Here is a 17,045-nt window from a genome sequence, read left to right as displayed (position 1 = left end):
TTTGTTGCTATTGAAGAAGTAAATATTTTGTGTTTTTTAAGTGAAATTGTAACTTCATACATTACTGCTAACAATATAGTGCTACCCTTTTGGAGAACAATTTTGCAGTAAATTTCTGCCGGTGTTGATGATGATAATGTGATGAAGAAGGAGGAGGAGGAGAAGGAGAAAAAGAACAGGAAGAGAAGGAGGAGGAAGGAGAAGAGAAAGAGGAAGAAGAAGAAAGAAAAGAAGAAGAAGGAGAAGTTGAAAATAATTACAATATCAACTAACTTTTATAGTATTTGCTGTGTGCCCTGCTCTATTCTAAGTATTTTACATATTTTAATGACTGCTCCCAATATCCTATAATATAAGAACTTCAATTATCCTTATTTTAGAGATGAGAAATTGAGGCACAGAAAAGGTAACTTCCTCAAGATCACATAAATAAGCTAATAAGTGGTAGAGACATGACTCAACTAGTCCTACTTTGGGGATATTTTTCCTCAAGAAATCTGAAAATTTTGTTGGGGACACCTTTGCCACAGGAGTTTTTTTCATTTGTTCATGTTGTTCTTGCTGCTTCAAAATCCTTTCTCACCTCCTCTGGCTTGGAACAAATGTCATTTCTCCCAAGAGCATTTCCTGAGCCTCTTCAATCTTGACCTCCCTATCTCTCAGTGTCTTCTGCCACCTTCCAGACTGGATGTCCTTTTGTGTTTTCCATAGCATCCACTTAACCAAGTTTTCTCAAATGTTCTGGCCGTATGTCTTCCCTCACCACCATCTGTCCTACTGCTGATTGACTGCAGGGACTGTGTCTTATTTTTGTATTCCTAATACCCAGTACAGTGCCACATATTAGGCCTTTTCCTTTCCTTGTTAACATTTTCTTATTTTACAAAGTCTTTGCAAATTAACATAACTTCATCACTGTTATCCTTATAAATACAGCGATCAGCGCAACTAAACATGACTGAATTATTAAAGTTTATGCAGAGTCAAGTTTCAACCAATTCCACTGTGTTGTTTTTAACACTTAAAAATGTATTATTTGGCATTGTTGATTGTTGGGGCTTTGTTTTTGTTAACACTGCTATCTCTCTTAGGCTAAACAAAAAATAAATAAATAAAAATCCGTATCTAAAAGGTAGAACTCTACCTAGTTTAATTTTTTTATTTTTAAAATTTTTTCGTTTTTTTTTTTTAGTTTATTTATTTACTTATTTTAGTTTGATTTTTTTAAGAGATTTTATTTAATTATTAGCAAGCACAGAAGCAGGGGGAGGGGTTGAGGAAGAGGGAGAAGCAGACTCCTGTGTTGAGCAGGGAACCCAACAATGAGGGGATTGATCCCAGGACCCTGGGATCATGACCTGAGCCGAAGGCAGCAGATCCTTAACTGACTGAGCCACCCACGCACCCCATAATTTAATTTTCTCTTACTTTATGAACTTCCTCTTCCAAGGTCAATTCATAAAACTGGACATGAATCAAATTTCTACAATGTTTCAAATTTTGGTTTGATTTTGGTTTTCATTGCACTGATCCTAGCCAAGATCCTTCTTTGATAATGCAAAGCAATTTGATTTTTCTTTAAAAATTGGTGCTTGGTTTGGGCACCTGGGTGGCTCAGTCAGTTAAGCTTCATACTCTTGATTTTGGCTCAGGTCATTACCTCAAGGTTGAGAGATCCAGCTGATATGGGGCTCCATGCTCAGTCGGGAGTCTGCTGGAGACTTTCTCCCTCTGCCCCTCCCCTTATCCCACTCCCAGGCATGTGCTCTCTCTCTCTCTCTCTCTCTCTCTCTCTCAAAATGAATCTTTTTTAAAAATTGGTGCTTATTTTTTTCTTTGTAAATGACTGAAGGAGCAATGGTTCATGGAAGTATTGCTCAGGGTATTTTTTCCACCACAAGGGACACAAATGTTTCTGTTAAATTTTTATCCTCATAATCTGTATTTTAAATAATGGCTTGTTTGTACGTTTATTGTTGGCCTTTATAGGTTGGCTGCTATTGTGCTGAAGGTCAGGTATCATCTTTTTTGGCGTCAAGTGTATTGGGGCTGTCTCAAAGGTAGCACCACATCTCTTATTTGGCTGTTCCAGATGTCTCCTACCTGCCCTTAGTATCAAGTGTATTTAAAAAAACTTGCTATTTTTAACTGCCACTTTTATTCCCAATTAAAAATATAATTTAAACATTATTGCATTTTAAAGACCAATTAAGAATTATACAAAAATGATACACCTTAATATTTTTGGTACTTGGGCTATCATAGAACAAGATGTGGTAGGGAAAGAAATAATCAGTGTGGTCTTTTTTTAGAAAAAGGAAATACTTGGTAAGTAGGAATTTGATGTGATTTGTGTGATAATTTTAGAGGCCAAAGAGATTTTTTATTTTCACATGAGAAGAAAAAAAGGAATATGATTCAGTCTGGAGTATATTTGTCTTTATACCAACATAGTAGCAAAGTAGAATTTTTAATATTTTTTTTTAATAGAGGAAGAGGCCCACAAAGGTGAAAGTACCACAAGGGCCGATGAAGGTCACCCTGTGACCCCAGAGCAGCGTAAGTCTATTTTTTCCCTTTTTATAGACACTACTATTTTAAATTTTTCTCCTGTAATTCAGCAGCCAATATGCTTTCTCTTTGTCCTTTGTGCCCTATAATTAGGAGCAGTCTGTGTATACTGAAGGAGTTACACGTTTGAGCGTGTACGTACATTTGAGGTCAGTCAGTTCATCATATTGGGGAAGGTGAATATTGACATCATTACCACCAGGGCCTGGCACTTATTAATATTAATACATGATGGTTAACTACTAGGCTTACTTATATTTGAGGATCTCTAGATCAATAATATTTTATTTTATTTTTTAAATTTTAAGATTTTATTTATTTATTTGGCAATAGAGATCACAAATAGGCAGAGAGGCAGGCAGAGAGAGAGAGAGAGAGGAGGAAGCAGGCTCCCTGCTGAGCAGAGAGCCCGATGTGAGGCTCCATCCCAGCCAGGACCCTGGGATCATGACCTGCGCCGAAGGCTTAACCCACTGAGCCACCCAGGCGCCCCATAGATCAATAAAGTGGAGGCAAACATTTCTAGACTATTGTTGGATGTGCTAAAAATAAATTACATTCTTAAATTTTTTGGTAGCTTCTGATTTTGCTCGGAAGCCCCCATTCCCATGGTGGGGGAAAGAGGTCCAATTACAGAGACTAGCTAGCCAGTTATATAGATAATTGCATCTGTTTGGACTCAGTGGTATATTTTGGATAAATGTTCAGTCTCTCAGGCTTCTCTTTCCTTTTTGTTCCTAAAGCATTTGGATTAATGACTTTCAACTTCAGTTTGGGAGGGTGTTCCTGCTTCTGTTTTTGGAACACTATATTTGCTAGAGGTGAGGGGGTTAAGGGAGACGTGTGGCCGGGCTGAGGAGGTTGAGGCCAGTGGTATGTGCTAATACTCTTCCTACCTCGATTCCTCTGTCAACTATAATGGAGCAGAAATTGTCTCATATATGTAAAGAGCATTTTTTTTTTTTTAAGTTTGACAGAGATCACAAGCAGGCAGAGAAGCAGGTAGAGAGAGAGGAGGAAGCAGGCTCCCTGCTGAGCAGAGAGCCCCATGCAGGGCTCGATCCCAGGATGCTGGGATCATGACCTGAGCTGGGATCATGACCTGAGCAGAAGGCAGAGGCTTTAATCCCCTGAGCCACCCAGGTGCCCAGAGCATTTAAAGTTTAGAAGGAAGCCAACTTTTTTCTCTCTATAAACCATGACTTTCAAGATTAAAAAAAAAATTAGCTTTGCACTTTGAAGCTGACCAAAGATGTTTTAATTCTAGGCTGTATTCTCCTCCCCTCCTATAGCAATTAGAAAATTGTTTTGGCCTTAATAATCCAAGGGGCTTGGTGAAAGAAACCTGCTTATGGATAAGAGAAGATGCCTGAATAGGCAGCTGCATGTACTAGCATAGCAATTAAGAGGATACACTTTGAAATCAGATAAAACCAGATTCAAATCCCACTTCCCCCATTTATTGACTTTTTCACTTTAAAAATGTTATTTGACATGTCTGAGCCATGGTTTCCTCATCTGTAGAACAGGTAACAAAGTTTTTTCAAATGAGGATTAGTTAATATATGTGATTATATATGTGATTGTGTACTTTTTACATAGCAAACATGTAAGTGGTGGTTGTTAAAAGGACTTAAGAATTTGTTTGCAAAGGAAAAAAAAAATGGACATGACTTTGGATGGAAGCTAGAACTATTTAAGCTGTTATGTATGGATATTTCAAGTTCCAAGGAAAGAAACACGTTCCGATAGTCCCTTTAATAGAATTCCTTGTAAGTGGGGCGCCTGGATGGCTCAGTGGGTTAAAGCCTCTGCCTTCGGTTCGGGTCATGATCCCAGGGTCCTGGGATCGAGCCCCGCATCGGGCTCTCTGCTCAGCGGGGAGCCTGCTTCCTCCTCTCTCTCTGCCTGCCTCTCTGCCTACTGGTGATCTCTGTCTGTCAAATAAATAAATAAAATCTTAAAAAAAAAAAAAATAGAATTCCTTGTAAGGATATGTGAGGAACTAACAGACAAAAGACCTAGGGATTGAGAAAACCAGGAATCACAATAGTCCTAGTGAAGTCTGACTGTGTGGTAATCTGCTGCGAATTTACTGTCTGCAATCTGAAAGATCCTATCAAACAGAGAAATGCAAACTTAAAAATTAGTTCACTCTTGTTCATCTACATTGCTAACAAAGTAAAGTACAGTAGGATTGGGCTGATTAATGTTGTTTTAAAGGAGATTTAAATGAGCTGATTAATGTTGTAGATAAATGAGAGGTGACAAGATGATCTTGATTTAACCCCATTTTCCCATCAGGTGGTGAATGGAAAGTTCGTTATGAGACACAACTTGAACTGAATGATCAACTAGAAAAGCAAATTGTTTCTCTAGAAGATAAAATGGAAAAAATCCGTGGAAATTCTCAAGGTACAGAAGCAACTATATATATGTTTTGTAAGTTGAATTAAAAGTGATAAAATATTGTTAATATTTTCATATTTGTTTTGTTGTAGATAGATTGTCTTCTGTGTTTATGAACAAATGCCAGTGGTAAGTAAAAGCTAGTTAAGCAAAAAGAATAATGGAAGGAAAAAAATTTTGTACTTTTTTTTAGGCAGCTTCCAAAAAATGCTTGAAGACTGTGGCAAGTTCCAAATAAAATATTTTGTTCAGTGGAACTGTTTCTAGGAAGTAAGGAATCCTATAGCAGATCCTTCAACTTAATCTCTACCTTATAAAGCTGGGCAGAGTTTCAGATACATACCAAATGGAAGAAAAAGAATCTCAATAGTTAGTCCAGGTGCAACCTGAGTGTGTCTACTTCCTGCAACCTAAAAGAGCCTATTAAATACAAAAATATATTTCATAACTGTCTGAAAACATATCCATTCTATTTCCTCTGGAATATACATATATACATGTAGATATGCACACATACATATATTCACATTCACATACACAATGTATAAAATCCAACAGAGAACCCATAAAATTACCCTATGACATGAAAGAAACCTTATTGTACTGATCAACCTACTTTTTCTTTGGGCTGGCCTAGTGACAGCCTTTCCTCCGGAAAAATTCCTTGAATTTATATATGTTTTATACTTTACAAAACACATTTATTTGTTTCTCGTTCGTTTAAATGCTTATTTTTTTTAAATGTAGAGAAGACCTAAAGCATGGCTTATGCCAAGTCTAAAGCATGCTTGGAAGTAGGCTTTTCTTTAGAACTCTTGCTGAATTTTAATTTCAAGAATATTCAGGAAAACATGAAAATCTTATAAAAAAAACCAAGGGTACTTTATATGAAAATGAAAATACAATACTCTGCTAAATTGGCAGGACTACACAATCCAATGAGATAAAATTTAATATTATTTCCTTTAATGCATGTGACACTGAACTTAAAAAAATTAAGTGATTTGCTCAGAATCAGAGAGTCTGGAAATGTGGAGGTGGATTCTCTTTTTAAAAAAATCTATGCCCGGGCGCCTGTGTGGCTCAGTGGGTTAAGCCGCTGCCTTCGGCTCAGGTCATGATCTCAGGGTCCTGGGATCGAGTCCCGCATCGGGCTCTCTGCTCAGCAGGGAGCCTGCTTCCCTCTCTCTCTCTCTGCCTGCCTCTCTGTCTACTTGTGATCTCTGTCTGTCAAATAAATAAATAAAAAAAAATCTTTAAAAAAAAAAATAAAAAAAAAAAATCTATGCCCATTTGACTAGACTGTGCAATGACAACAGCCATTCTATACAGCCTATCAGAAATAACATGTTTTTTAATAGCTTTAATGTAGAGCACTTAACTGACTGCTATATTCACAGAGGTCCTGAGGACCAGAGCATTATAGAGATTGCTCTTTGAATAAGTGCAGACCTTTAGTGAAAAATACAGAAAAATATTATATTTTTAAAAATAATTATCAGGGGAGAAATAACCTAATTTGTACACCTCTGTTATTTTCAACCCAGAAATACCTTTATTTCTGTGTCTTGGAAAGTCAGGAAAAAATCATGGAGTCATATCTCCATCTTGTGGTGGTTAGAAGTTACTGCAAGGGCCATTTTAAGCCTTGTATTTAACTAAACTGTGGATAGAATTGTAATTCTACCTATAGAATATAAAATATAATACTAGCTACAGAACATAAAATATTCTGACTCCAACTTTCTTGATAACTCATCATCAGTGCTAGCCCAAGAAATTGGGTATTGCCAGAGTAGCAGCAAGTGCTGGTGGGACCTGCTATGATAATTTACAGCATATGTAAGAAGCAATTGATTGGCTTTCTAACTGCTACCTCAGACTCTGTAACATACTCATGTTGTCAAAAAAATTTCTTTCCTTTGATGAGTTTGTGTTATTCTTGAAAAAAAATGTGGTTCTCTAAGAGGTTTAGATCTGGAAGCAGAGAATTATATTTCTCTTCACTAAAGGACTTAAAAAATGGTAGAAATACCAAGAGTGGGACCATGTACCAGTAGAAAAGGAACATGATGAAAGTTCAGGCGCTTAAGGAACTGGTTCTTTCTATTCTGTGGGCAGAGGCATGCATGAGTATTTTTGGATTTTCTTACACAGTGGAATCCGGGAGGAGTTTGTTAACAGCAGGTGTTAGGAATCTCGCCAAGGAGCTGGTGGTGGAAGTAGCCAAATATTGAGCAAAAAGCACTGGGGCCCAAGAATCCTATATCTAATGATGAAATCTTTTATTCAAGGACAAAAGATAGTATACTAAGTCTTATTCTTTGTATAAAAACAATATTTATGAAATTCAGATACATACTCTAAATGCAGACATTTTTGGTTTTCTCTTAGGTTGATATTTAGAGAAAAGGGTTTAAATTGTTTGGGGGGATAGAATATGAATTAAAACACTATTTGTAAATTTACTAATTCTTTATCCTTGTAAATTGTTTGGTCTTTAAGAGTAACCTATACAGATATACTTAAGAAATTGATGTCAGTTTGAATACTAATTTTGAGTAATTTCAAATTTCAAGCTTGCTTATGGGCAAAAACGGGGATGAATACAAATTTTTACCAATATAGATGGAATTTTTTTAAAAATGTTACTATCTGGGGGCACTGGGGTGGCTCAGTTGCTTAAGCTACCGCCTTCCGCTCAGGTGGTGATCCTGGATGAGTCCTGCACCAGACTCCCTGCTCAGCTTGGAGTCTGCTTCTCCCTTTGACCCTCCCCCAACACTCAAGCGTGCTGTCTCTCTCTCAAATAAAAAAAAATTACCTTTGGAGAAAGAAATATGAAATACTAAATAAGTAATTTACAAACTGGATCATTAAAGTGGACTTGATTTTAACATTTTAGAACAAGGATTCATTTAAGTGAGGGTGAATTTCTGGTCCCTGTTCTGATACAGACTGGTTTCGAGCCTTCAATCTTTTTGAAGATTATTTTTCTGATCTTCAGGTACTATCGGTTAGGCAATCTTTAAAGTGCCTTTCAACAGTATAATTTATTAATATTTAATTTTAGCAAGATGTTTCAGTAAATGGTTACATTTGGCTGTATGTAAAAGAAAGGCTTAAAGGGAGTAAGGTGTTTGGTTTGGTTTTCTCACGTACAGGAAGTGTTAGAGGGATGCAGTCCAGGTTGGCACAGCAGTTCCTGAAGGCTCCTGACTTGACTTTCCACTCTGTCATTCTTTAATGAATAACCTTTGTTCGCCATGCTCATAAGGTGGCTGCTTCACTTTCTCACCTGCTTCACCTTCTCTTTCAGTAGAAAGAAGTAGGTGAAGGGAAAAGGGCAAAGTAAAGACCAGTCAAGTTTGTTTTCTTTCAAAGCATTTCCCAATATGCTGCACGCAGAGTCTCCGCTTACATCTCATTGGCTAGAACTGCATCATATGGCCTCCTGTATTTGCAAGAAAGGCTGCGAAATTTAGTGTTTTACTGAGTAAAGTAGCAGGAAGAAGGGTAGAATGAGTATCTGTTATGCAGTTAGCTCTATTTGCCACACAAGGTCACTTTCAATGAGTACCATTTCATTTCTTTTTTTTTCAAAGATTTTATTTATTTGAGAGAGAGCTTACACAAGTCGGGGAGGGGGGTTTGAGTTGGGTGGAGGGGCAGGGGCAGAGTGAGAGGGAGAAGCAGACTTCCCACTGAGCAGGTAACCTGACTGTCGACTGGGGGCTCTATCCCAGGATCCTGAGATCATGACCTGAGCCAACATCAGATGCTTAGATAACTGAGTCACCCACGTGCCCTAAGTATCATTTCATTTTAAAGTAATATGTATTCATTTAATACTATTTGGAAAATAAAAGACAAAGATAAATATTAAGTCAAATATATCTACTGTTGACCTCTTTTTTAAAGTTTTGCATGCATGTTATATTGATTAAAAAATACAACCCAATAAATAAATGAACCCCAAAAAGGATCAAATAAGGATAACCCTTTTAAATATATATATATATATAGATAGATATATAATTTTATCCTTATTTCATGGACAATTAAACCAATAATTTCTCATGTTATATTTTCTTCATGTGTATTTTTAAGAGGTACATTATATTTCATTGTATTGGATTATTAATGTTCAATTCCTTTTCCCTATAGTTGAATATTTTAGGTTATTTGTGGTTTTAATTTTGAATAAAATAAAACCCACAGAGGATAATATGGCAAACAATATATTCTAGTATTAGCAAATCTTTAATTTTTGTCACTTTTTTATTTCAAATATTTTAATGAAGTCTATAGATTTGAGGACTATGTATAGAGTTCAGGACCCTTTTACTCCCTTTTCTGTCTCTTTCCCTTTTATAGGCAAGTATGGTCATGGCTTTGGTATATACCATTCTAATTTATTTTTAAATTCCTTTTAACAGATATTGTGTCTAAAAATGCATGTAAAAATATATTGTATGTATCATCCTTTTTTATTCTTTCCATGTTAAGGCATAAAGATCTGATAAATTTTATTTACTACTATATTTTATTTATATACTATGTATGTAGTAGAATATGTAGATATATACACACAGAGAGATATCTTTATTTATTTATTTATCCCCCTATTTACGTACATTGAGGATTTTTCAAAATCTCGCTGTGACAAACATTGCCATAGGGAACATACTTATACACGTCTCCTGATATGAAGTGTTCCTTCAGAATTGGCTAATTTTTCTGTAGAGGGCTAGATACTTAATACTTTTGACTTTGCAGGCCATTTGATCTCTCCTGCAACTATTTGATACTGCTGTTAGAGTGTAAAAGGAGCCATAGATAATACCTAAATGAATAGGTAGGGTTTTATTCTAACAAATCTTGGCTTATAAAAACAGCCTGAGGCTGGATGTGGTCTTCAGGCTATAGCTTGCTGGCCCTTGCTTTAGGGCAGTGGTCCTCCAACTTTGGTAGGTAACAGAATCACGTAGGGAACTTCATAAAAATACAAAGGCCAGCCCTATCCTTCAACCAGCTTGCCACTTCTGAGTTCTTTATTAACTCTCCGGATAATTCAGATATACACCAGAGTTTGAGAACCACCGCTCTAGTGCACATGGAGTGAAATTTTTAGATCATGGGATATGCACATTTTCAAATGATGATAGAATCCCTCTGGATCAATCGAAAGACACCCCAGGTCTGCGGTTTGTTCAGTAGGTCTGTAATAAATAAAAGAGGTGATGAGAGATAAGACTGGAAATATAAGCAGGGCCTCAATAACAAAGGATTTTGTACGTGTGTGAACCTTTCTATGTGTGGTGGGAAGCTTTTGAAGTATTTAATATACAGTTTAAAAGCCTTTTCCCCCATGGAGAAAGGCTTTCCCAGGGTGGGTGGGATTTGAGGCAGGGAAACCAGATAGGACGTGTCTGTAGCAGTCCAAGTAAGGGAAAGTGAGTTGTTCAGCTTGGGCAGTAGTATATGAGGATGGAGGCAAGGTGACAGATTGAAGAGATATTTATAGGAATGCAGATATTGTGAGTGCATGGACACTCGGGTGAGACTGGGAGCAGATTGGAGAAAGATTAAGGACTCTCCTTTGAGCAATAATTACAGTGAACAGCACTGTAGGGATCAGAAGCAGGTGGAGTTTAAGAGATGAGTTTAGTTTTGTGTGTATTACACAGCTGATCGTGATCAGCAAGCACCTGGACATGGCTGTAGACTATGGAAAGTTGTCTCTCTGGATAGAGAATCTTGGAGTCATCATTGTCACCTGCAGTCACGGAAGTATGAGATTGTTCGGAAAGAAATACGCAGTCTGAAAAGAAGGGTTAAGGATGGAACACTTGAGGTGTTAGCTGAGGAGGCGATTGAGCGAAGGTAACTGAGAAGGAAAATTATTGAGAAAGGGAGCAGGGAGAACTGGAAAAGAGTGGTATCACAGAAGCCAAGGGAGGAGAAGGGTTTAATGGATGCTCAGCAGAAGGATGTTCTCCAAGTAATTTCAGGTGCAGGGTAGGATAAAGAACATGGTCCGAAGTTCCAGCCCATTATTGATTCAAAGGGAAAGACAATAAGCAGGTTAGAAGCAAGTTAGAGGGTAGGGCTATTGAAAGAGAAGGTGGTGTAGTGGGAAAAGAAGGGGCAACACAGTGGAGTGGGTGTAACCCACTTTACCCAGAAATTTGGCTTTTAGAATTAGACTGTCCTGGTTCAAATTCAGACTATGAGGTACTAAGGAAATTATTTCATCTCTCTGAGGCTTAATTTCCTCATCTGTAAAATGGAGTTAATTAAGCACTCTTGCAAGATTGTCATAAAGATTATTAGAGAAATGTATAAAGCAAAGAGCATAGTGCCTAACGCAGTAAGCATGTCTCTTGATAAAGTTTTAGTTCCCTTCTTCCCTTTCCTTAATAATGGGAACTTTAGAGGGAGCTCTAAGTTTCATTAGAACAAATCTGTTGTGAAATTAACCTTAACCCATTTCAAGGAAATAAGGACAAGTGTAAGTTGGGCAATATATTTTCACCTACTCAGCTGTGCCGTTATATAAGTTGTGAATCTTCTGGTACCTCTTAAAAATGTAGAAGAATTCTGTGGCTTTTTAGTACCCTTCCAGAAAGCAGGGGCTTCTTCAGGGATATAATAAAATGCACTGAACTTTTACTTCTCTCGGGGTTACTGGGTGGGCATTTTCTAACCCCTCATATTTACATTCACCAGAAGAACCTGCTGCCTACCTCCAAGAATTTCCTGGTGTATTGAGCAAAGATCTATAGTCATTCACTGGAAGACTAGAGTCTGTTTTAACCATTCCAGATGACTGCAAGTTAAGGATAATTAGGCCATGTTGTCTCTGATGAGCAGTAGCTATTTTTCAGGTTCTGATATGGCATTCTAGGCTTCTTTTATCTCCAGTTAGAATATGAAGCTGAGAATTCAGCTAAACTCTTTATCAGAACTTTATGGCTCCTGGTAGACAGGCCCATAGGTGGTTCCCCAGCAATGTTTTGAGTAATCATCAGTGCTTTACTGTCACCATTACCATTCTGGTAGTTGATTCTTTGATTAGTTTATTTAGGCCCACTCAAGCTTAGTACCTATGACACTGTGCCACAAACAGGAACAGTATTTGACCCTTCTAGTTTCCTACTTTCCTTTACTGTCCAGTATTGCCTTGTCCCTAGTTGCTTGTCAGTATGTAGAGTTGTGGTCCTTTAATTTTCAAACTGTCTAAGAATCATGTGAATAACTTACCAAAAGTGCACATTCTTGGGCTTATGCCCAGAAACCCTTATTTAGTAGGTCTGGGATAAGGCCTGGACATTTGTATTTTTTAGCATACATTTCAATAGGTTTTATTGCAAACTATTGTATATAAAATAATAACAACAACAGATTTAGGGGATCTCAATCCCTCAGAGAAAGATAGCCTCTCTTGTGAAAAGATACTCTAAAGTCTTTATCAAAAACTTCTACCATATCCCTGTGGTCAACTCTATTTCATGGTGGAAGTCTTCTTCCTTGATTCATTAGGAGTCAGAAAATTGATGACCCCTTACTTAAAGTCTGTTTCAGCTGCTATAAAAAAATAAAATAAAATAAATAACCACAGACTGGGTGTCTTACAAATGATAGAAATTTATTTCTCACAGTTTTGGAGTCTGGAAGTCCAGGATCACAGTACCAGCAGATATGATGTTTGGTAACAACTTGATTTCTGGTTCAGAAATGGCTCCTTCTTATTGTGTCCTCACATCATGGGAGTGGACTAAGGACTTCTGAAGGGTCTTTTTTTTTTTTTTAAGATTTTATTTACTTATTTGACAGAGATCACAAGTAGGCAGAGAGGCAGGCAGAGAGCCTGATGCGAGGCTCGATCCCAGAACCCTGGGAGCATGACCTGAGCCGAAGGCAGAGGCCTTAACCCACTGAGCCACCTAGGTGCCCCGTATAAGAGCATTAATACTATTCATGAGGCCTCTACCCTCATGACCTGAGCATCTCCCAAAGTCCGCACCTCCTAATACCATCATATGAGTCATTAGGATTTCAACATTTGAATTTGGGGAGAATACAGACATTCAGACCATAGCACTTCTATTTCTCTCTGCTTCTTTTTCCAATCAGTGCATTCCCTTGTTTCTCATTACACACAAACAGCTTGATCCCTTAAGGGAAACCTCTCACCAGAACAGACACTCTGTCAGTCAGACAGAGATAGGACAGAAGATCCTGCTCCCAAAGCCAACAAGGCTATCTGGTGATGGGAGACATGAGGGAGAAAGTATGGAAACAGAGAAACATTATTTAGGAAAACATTGAGTTTGACATTAAATGTTCTCTGAAAGACTCTTGATCAATTTGTAGAAAATCAACTCATTGGGAAATTAACTTGCTGAAATCTAAATCTTTGAATACATTCCTATGATTATAACCTTAGCATTTTAAAGAATGTTTGATTTGTTAAAAACTAAAACTTAATGAAAATGGCTTAGCATTTAGTATCATCATGGAAAAATGTATTTGGAAAAAGAATATGTTTTGGTTATAAGTTTACATGCATGGAAGACTCTCCTAAAAGCAAGATTTGGATAAATTGGTAAATTTAGAATCCTAGGTGAATTGGCCTCTTTGTAAGTTAATCCTTTGGTCAATCGACTTCTTGAAATATTAACTTTTGGATATTTACCTAGCTTCCCTTCTGAAGTATGTTTCAGCTTTCCTTAGGACAAACCATAAAATCTCTCTCCTTGCTCTGCTTAGCAGGAAAAGCATGAAGGAAGAGATTCTTTCAAACAGCCAGACTAGTCTCTTCATCATGCACTTTGAGCCTTTAAAGAAACAAGACTCTCCCCTCATATCATTTTCTATTTTGGTCCATTTATGTTCTACCTACTGATTTCTGATGTCCTTAATCATCACCCTGCTCTTTTTTTTTTTTTTAAGATTTTTATTTATTTATTTGACAGACAGAGACCACAGATAGGCAGAGAGGCAGGCAGAGAGAGAGGGAGGGAAGCAGGCTCCCTGCTGAGCAGAGAGCCCCATGCGGGCATGATCCCAGGACCCTGGGATCATGACCTGAGCCGAAGGCAGAGGCTTTAACCCACTGAGCCACCCAGGCGCCCCTCTCCCTGCTCTTTTATTCATCCTGATGCCCCATACCATTTTCCTGAATGTGATTCCCTTATTGTGAGTCAGATTCTTCTTTTAGTTATGCTGCTTCATGGGGCCTGGAAACATCCAGCCCAGTTTGGACCTTCTGTTGAGCTATTACCTCACTACAGTATCCAGTCATGATTCCAGTGGATTCATTCTGGTCATTTCTACCTTAAGAACATTCTTAGAAATTTTGTTTATTTAAAATTCATAAGTATACAGTTAGAACCTAATAAACAGACATTAATAGTAGTGAGCCTAAAGCACTATTGACACCCCTAAATATATTTGTGTTTAAGTGATATATCAGCCACATAGTGAAAGGCCCACTGAAGAGATCTTGGATTCTCAAGTATGTGATAGAAACAAAGCAAGAAGAGGAATTCCCACTAGCCATCTGGCTAGTGGTAGATCTGTAGAACCCATCCGAGACTTCTTCCTGATGTATTCTTTCCCGGATATCACCAGATTTGTGTTCTCCCCAAAGATCATATGTCAGTTTGGACACAGGTGTGTAGCCTCTAAACACAAAACCAGTAACGAGGATTTTATATATAAATCTAATAACAATGTTGTCCACAAGGGGGCACTTGGTATTTAAGCATGCAGAAGGCTGTATTCATTCATTGCAATTGCCTTCATTGAAAAAAGTACAGCATATCTAGGAGCTGTGATTAATTGTATTTTATTTTTCTTTCATAAGCATTCAATAGAGTGATTTTTTTACTTGTGGTTTTTATATGTTCTTTAGTATAGTATAGCAATTATCGTTGCTTAAAAGATAGGTGGCTAATACAGCTTTGTTTTTACTTAGGATAGAAGAAAAGGACTTAAAAAAAAAAAACCAATAACTAAGAATGTTTGATTTCACGTATGTAAAAGTATCCTGAAATTTCTTATTCTTACCCTGTTGTTTCAATGTACTGTTGGGAAGTTCCAAGCAAATTAAGACACAAGTGTAGGTGAAATATTAAGGACTGATTAACATCAGAAACAAAGCAACCCCTGTATGATAAGAGAAGAATTAATTTTTATGTACCTAATTTCTTTTTGGTTAATTTCCAGGGGAATCTTCAATTGAGCTATGGCTTTAGTATGTCTTTTCAGGCTATAGCTTTCTAGTATGTGGCCATTGATTATATAATTAGCTAAAACAAGCTCCTTGGAAAGAGCTTAAGTTATGGGTCTTCTAATGGATTATAAGTGATAGGATGAGAGAATATGTACCCTTGATAAAACCATTTTTAAAGAATAGTTCATTTTGGAGTCAGTAAAATAAAGAAGGAAAATCTAGAATGAATGTTGAAGTTACTATAGTATAATTTTTTAATTTTAGAGGATTTCTGATGTTTATAATAATTTTTAAATGGATAATTACAAATATCTTGCTTTTAATGACCCACGGTACTTAATGACTAATACAGTTTTTTTTTAAAGATTTTATTTATTTATTTAACAGAGAGAGATCACAAGTAGATGGAGAGGCAGGCAGAGAGAGAGAGAGAGGGAAGCAGGCTCCCTGCTGAGCAGAGAGACCAATGCGGGACTTGATCCCAGGACCCTGAGATCATGACCTGAGCTGAAGGCAGCAGCTTAACCCACTGAGCCACCCAGGTGCCCCGAGTAATACAGTTTTTACAAAATCCAGAATGTATTCTCGTTTTCTCTCCAGGACAATTAATTAATTAATTAATTAATTAATACCTTTTTTAGAGCAGTTTTAGGTTCTTAACAAAATTGGAAGGAAGGTGCAGAGATTTCTCACATACTCCCTACCTCTATACATGCATAGCCTTCCAATTATCAACATTATTCATTCCATTACTAGAATGAACCTACACTGATTCATCATAATCACCTAAAGTCCATAGTTTACCTTAGGGTTTACTCTTGTTGTACATTCTATGGGTTTGGAAAATGTATAATAACATATATCCACCCTTGTAATATAATAAAGAGTATTTTTAGTGCCCTAAAAATCCTCTGTGCTGCACGTGTTCCTTCCCACTATCCACCCCCAACCTCTGGCAACCACTAATCTTTTTATTGTCTGCATAGTTTTGCCTCTTCCAGAATGTCATATAGATGCAGTCATACGACATATAACCTTTTCAGATCGGCTTCTTTCATTTAGTAATATGCATTTAAGATTCCTCCATGTTTTTTCATGCCTTTATAGTTCATTTGTTTTTAGTGCTGAATAATATTTCACTGTCTGGGTGTATCACGGTTCATTTATCCATCCACCTACTGAAGGGCCTCTTGGTTACTTCCAAGTTTTAGCTATGAATAAAGCTTCTATACACATCCATATGCAGGTTTTTGTAGGGACATAAGTTTCAACTCCTTTGAGCAAATACCAAGGAGTGCAATCACAGGATCATATGGTAAGAGTATGTTTAGTTTTGTAAGAAACTGCCAGACTGTCTTCTTTTCTTCTTCTTCTCCTCCTTCTTCTTCTTCTTCTTTGAAAGATTTTATTTATTTATTTGAGAGAGATAGAACAAGCAGGGGGAGGAGCAGAGGGAGAGGGACAAGCAGACTCCCTGCAGAGCCTGACTCAGGGCTTGATCCCTTAACCCTGAGATCATGACCTGAGCAGAAATCAAGAGTCCTACCCTTAACCGACTGAGCCACCCAGGTACCCCTGCCAGACTGTCTTCGAAAGAAGCTGTACCATTTTGTGTTCGCACCAACATTATATGACAGTTTCTATTGCTCCACATCCTCATTGGCATTTGGTATTTTCACTGTTGTGGATTTTGGCCATTTTTATAGATGAGTAGTGGTATCTCCTTGTTGTTTTAATTTGCATTTCCCTGATGACATATGCTGTGGAGCATTTTCTCATATGCTTCTTTTTCTTTTTTTTTTTTTTTAAGATTTTATTTATT

General features: G+C 37.3%; 1 protein-coding gene across 1 annotated transcript in view; it reads left to right on the top strand.

Annotated features, from left to right (window-relative positions):
• The window catches only part of CCDC169 (coiled-coil domain containing 169), a 46,150-nt gene that overhangs the window by 8,252 nt on the left and 20,853 nt on the right, over positions 1-17,045 (top strand). Inside the window, 3 exon segments of the mRNA XM_032880067.1 lie at positions 4,876-4,986; positions 5,073-5,084; positions 5,087-5,109. Coding sequence (XP_032735958.1) covers positions 4,876-4,986; positions 5,073-5,084; positions 5,087-5,109 — 146 coding nt within the window.

This window comes from Lontra canadensis, unplaced genomic scaffold (genome assembly GCF_010015895.1).
Source record: "Lontra canadensis isolate GAN:19392208 unplaced genomic scaffold, GSC_riverotter_1.0 scaffold67, whole genome shotgun sequence".
Lineage (NCBI taxonomy): Eukaryota > Metazoa > Chordata > Mammalia > Carnivora > Mustelidae > Lontra > Lontra canadensis.
Note: the sequence above shows the minus strand (reverse complement) of the source record. Positions and strands in the feature narration are given on the sequence as shown.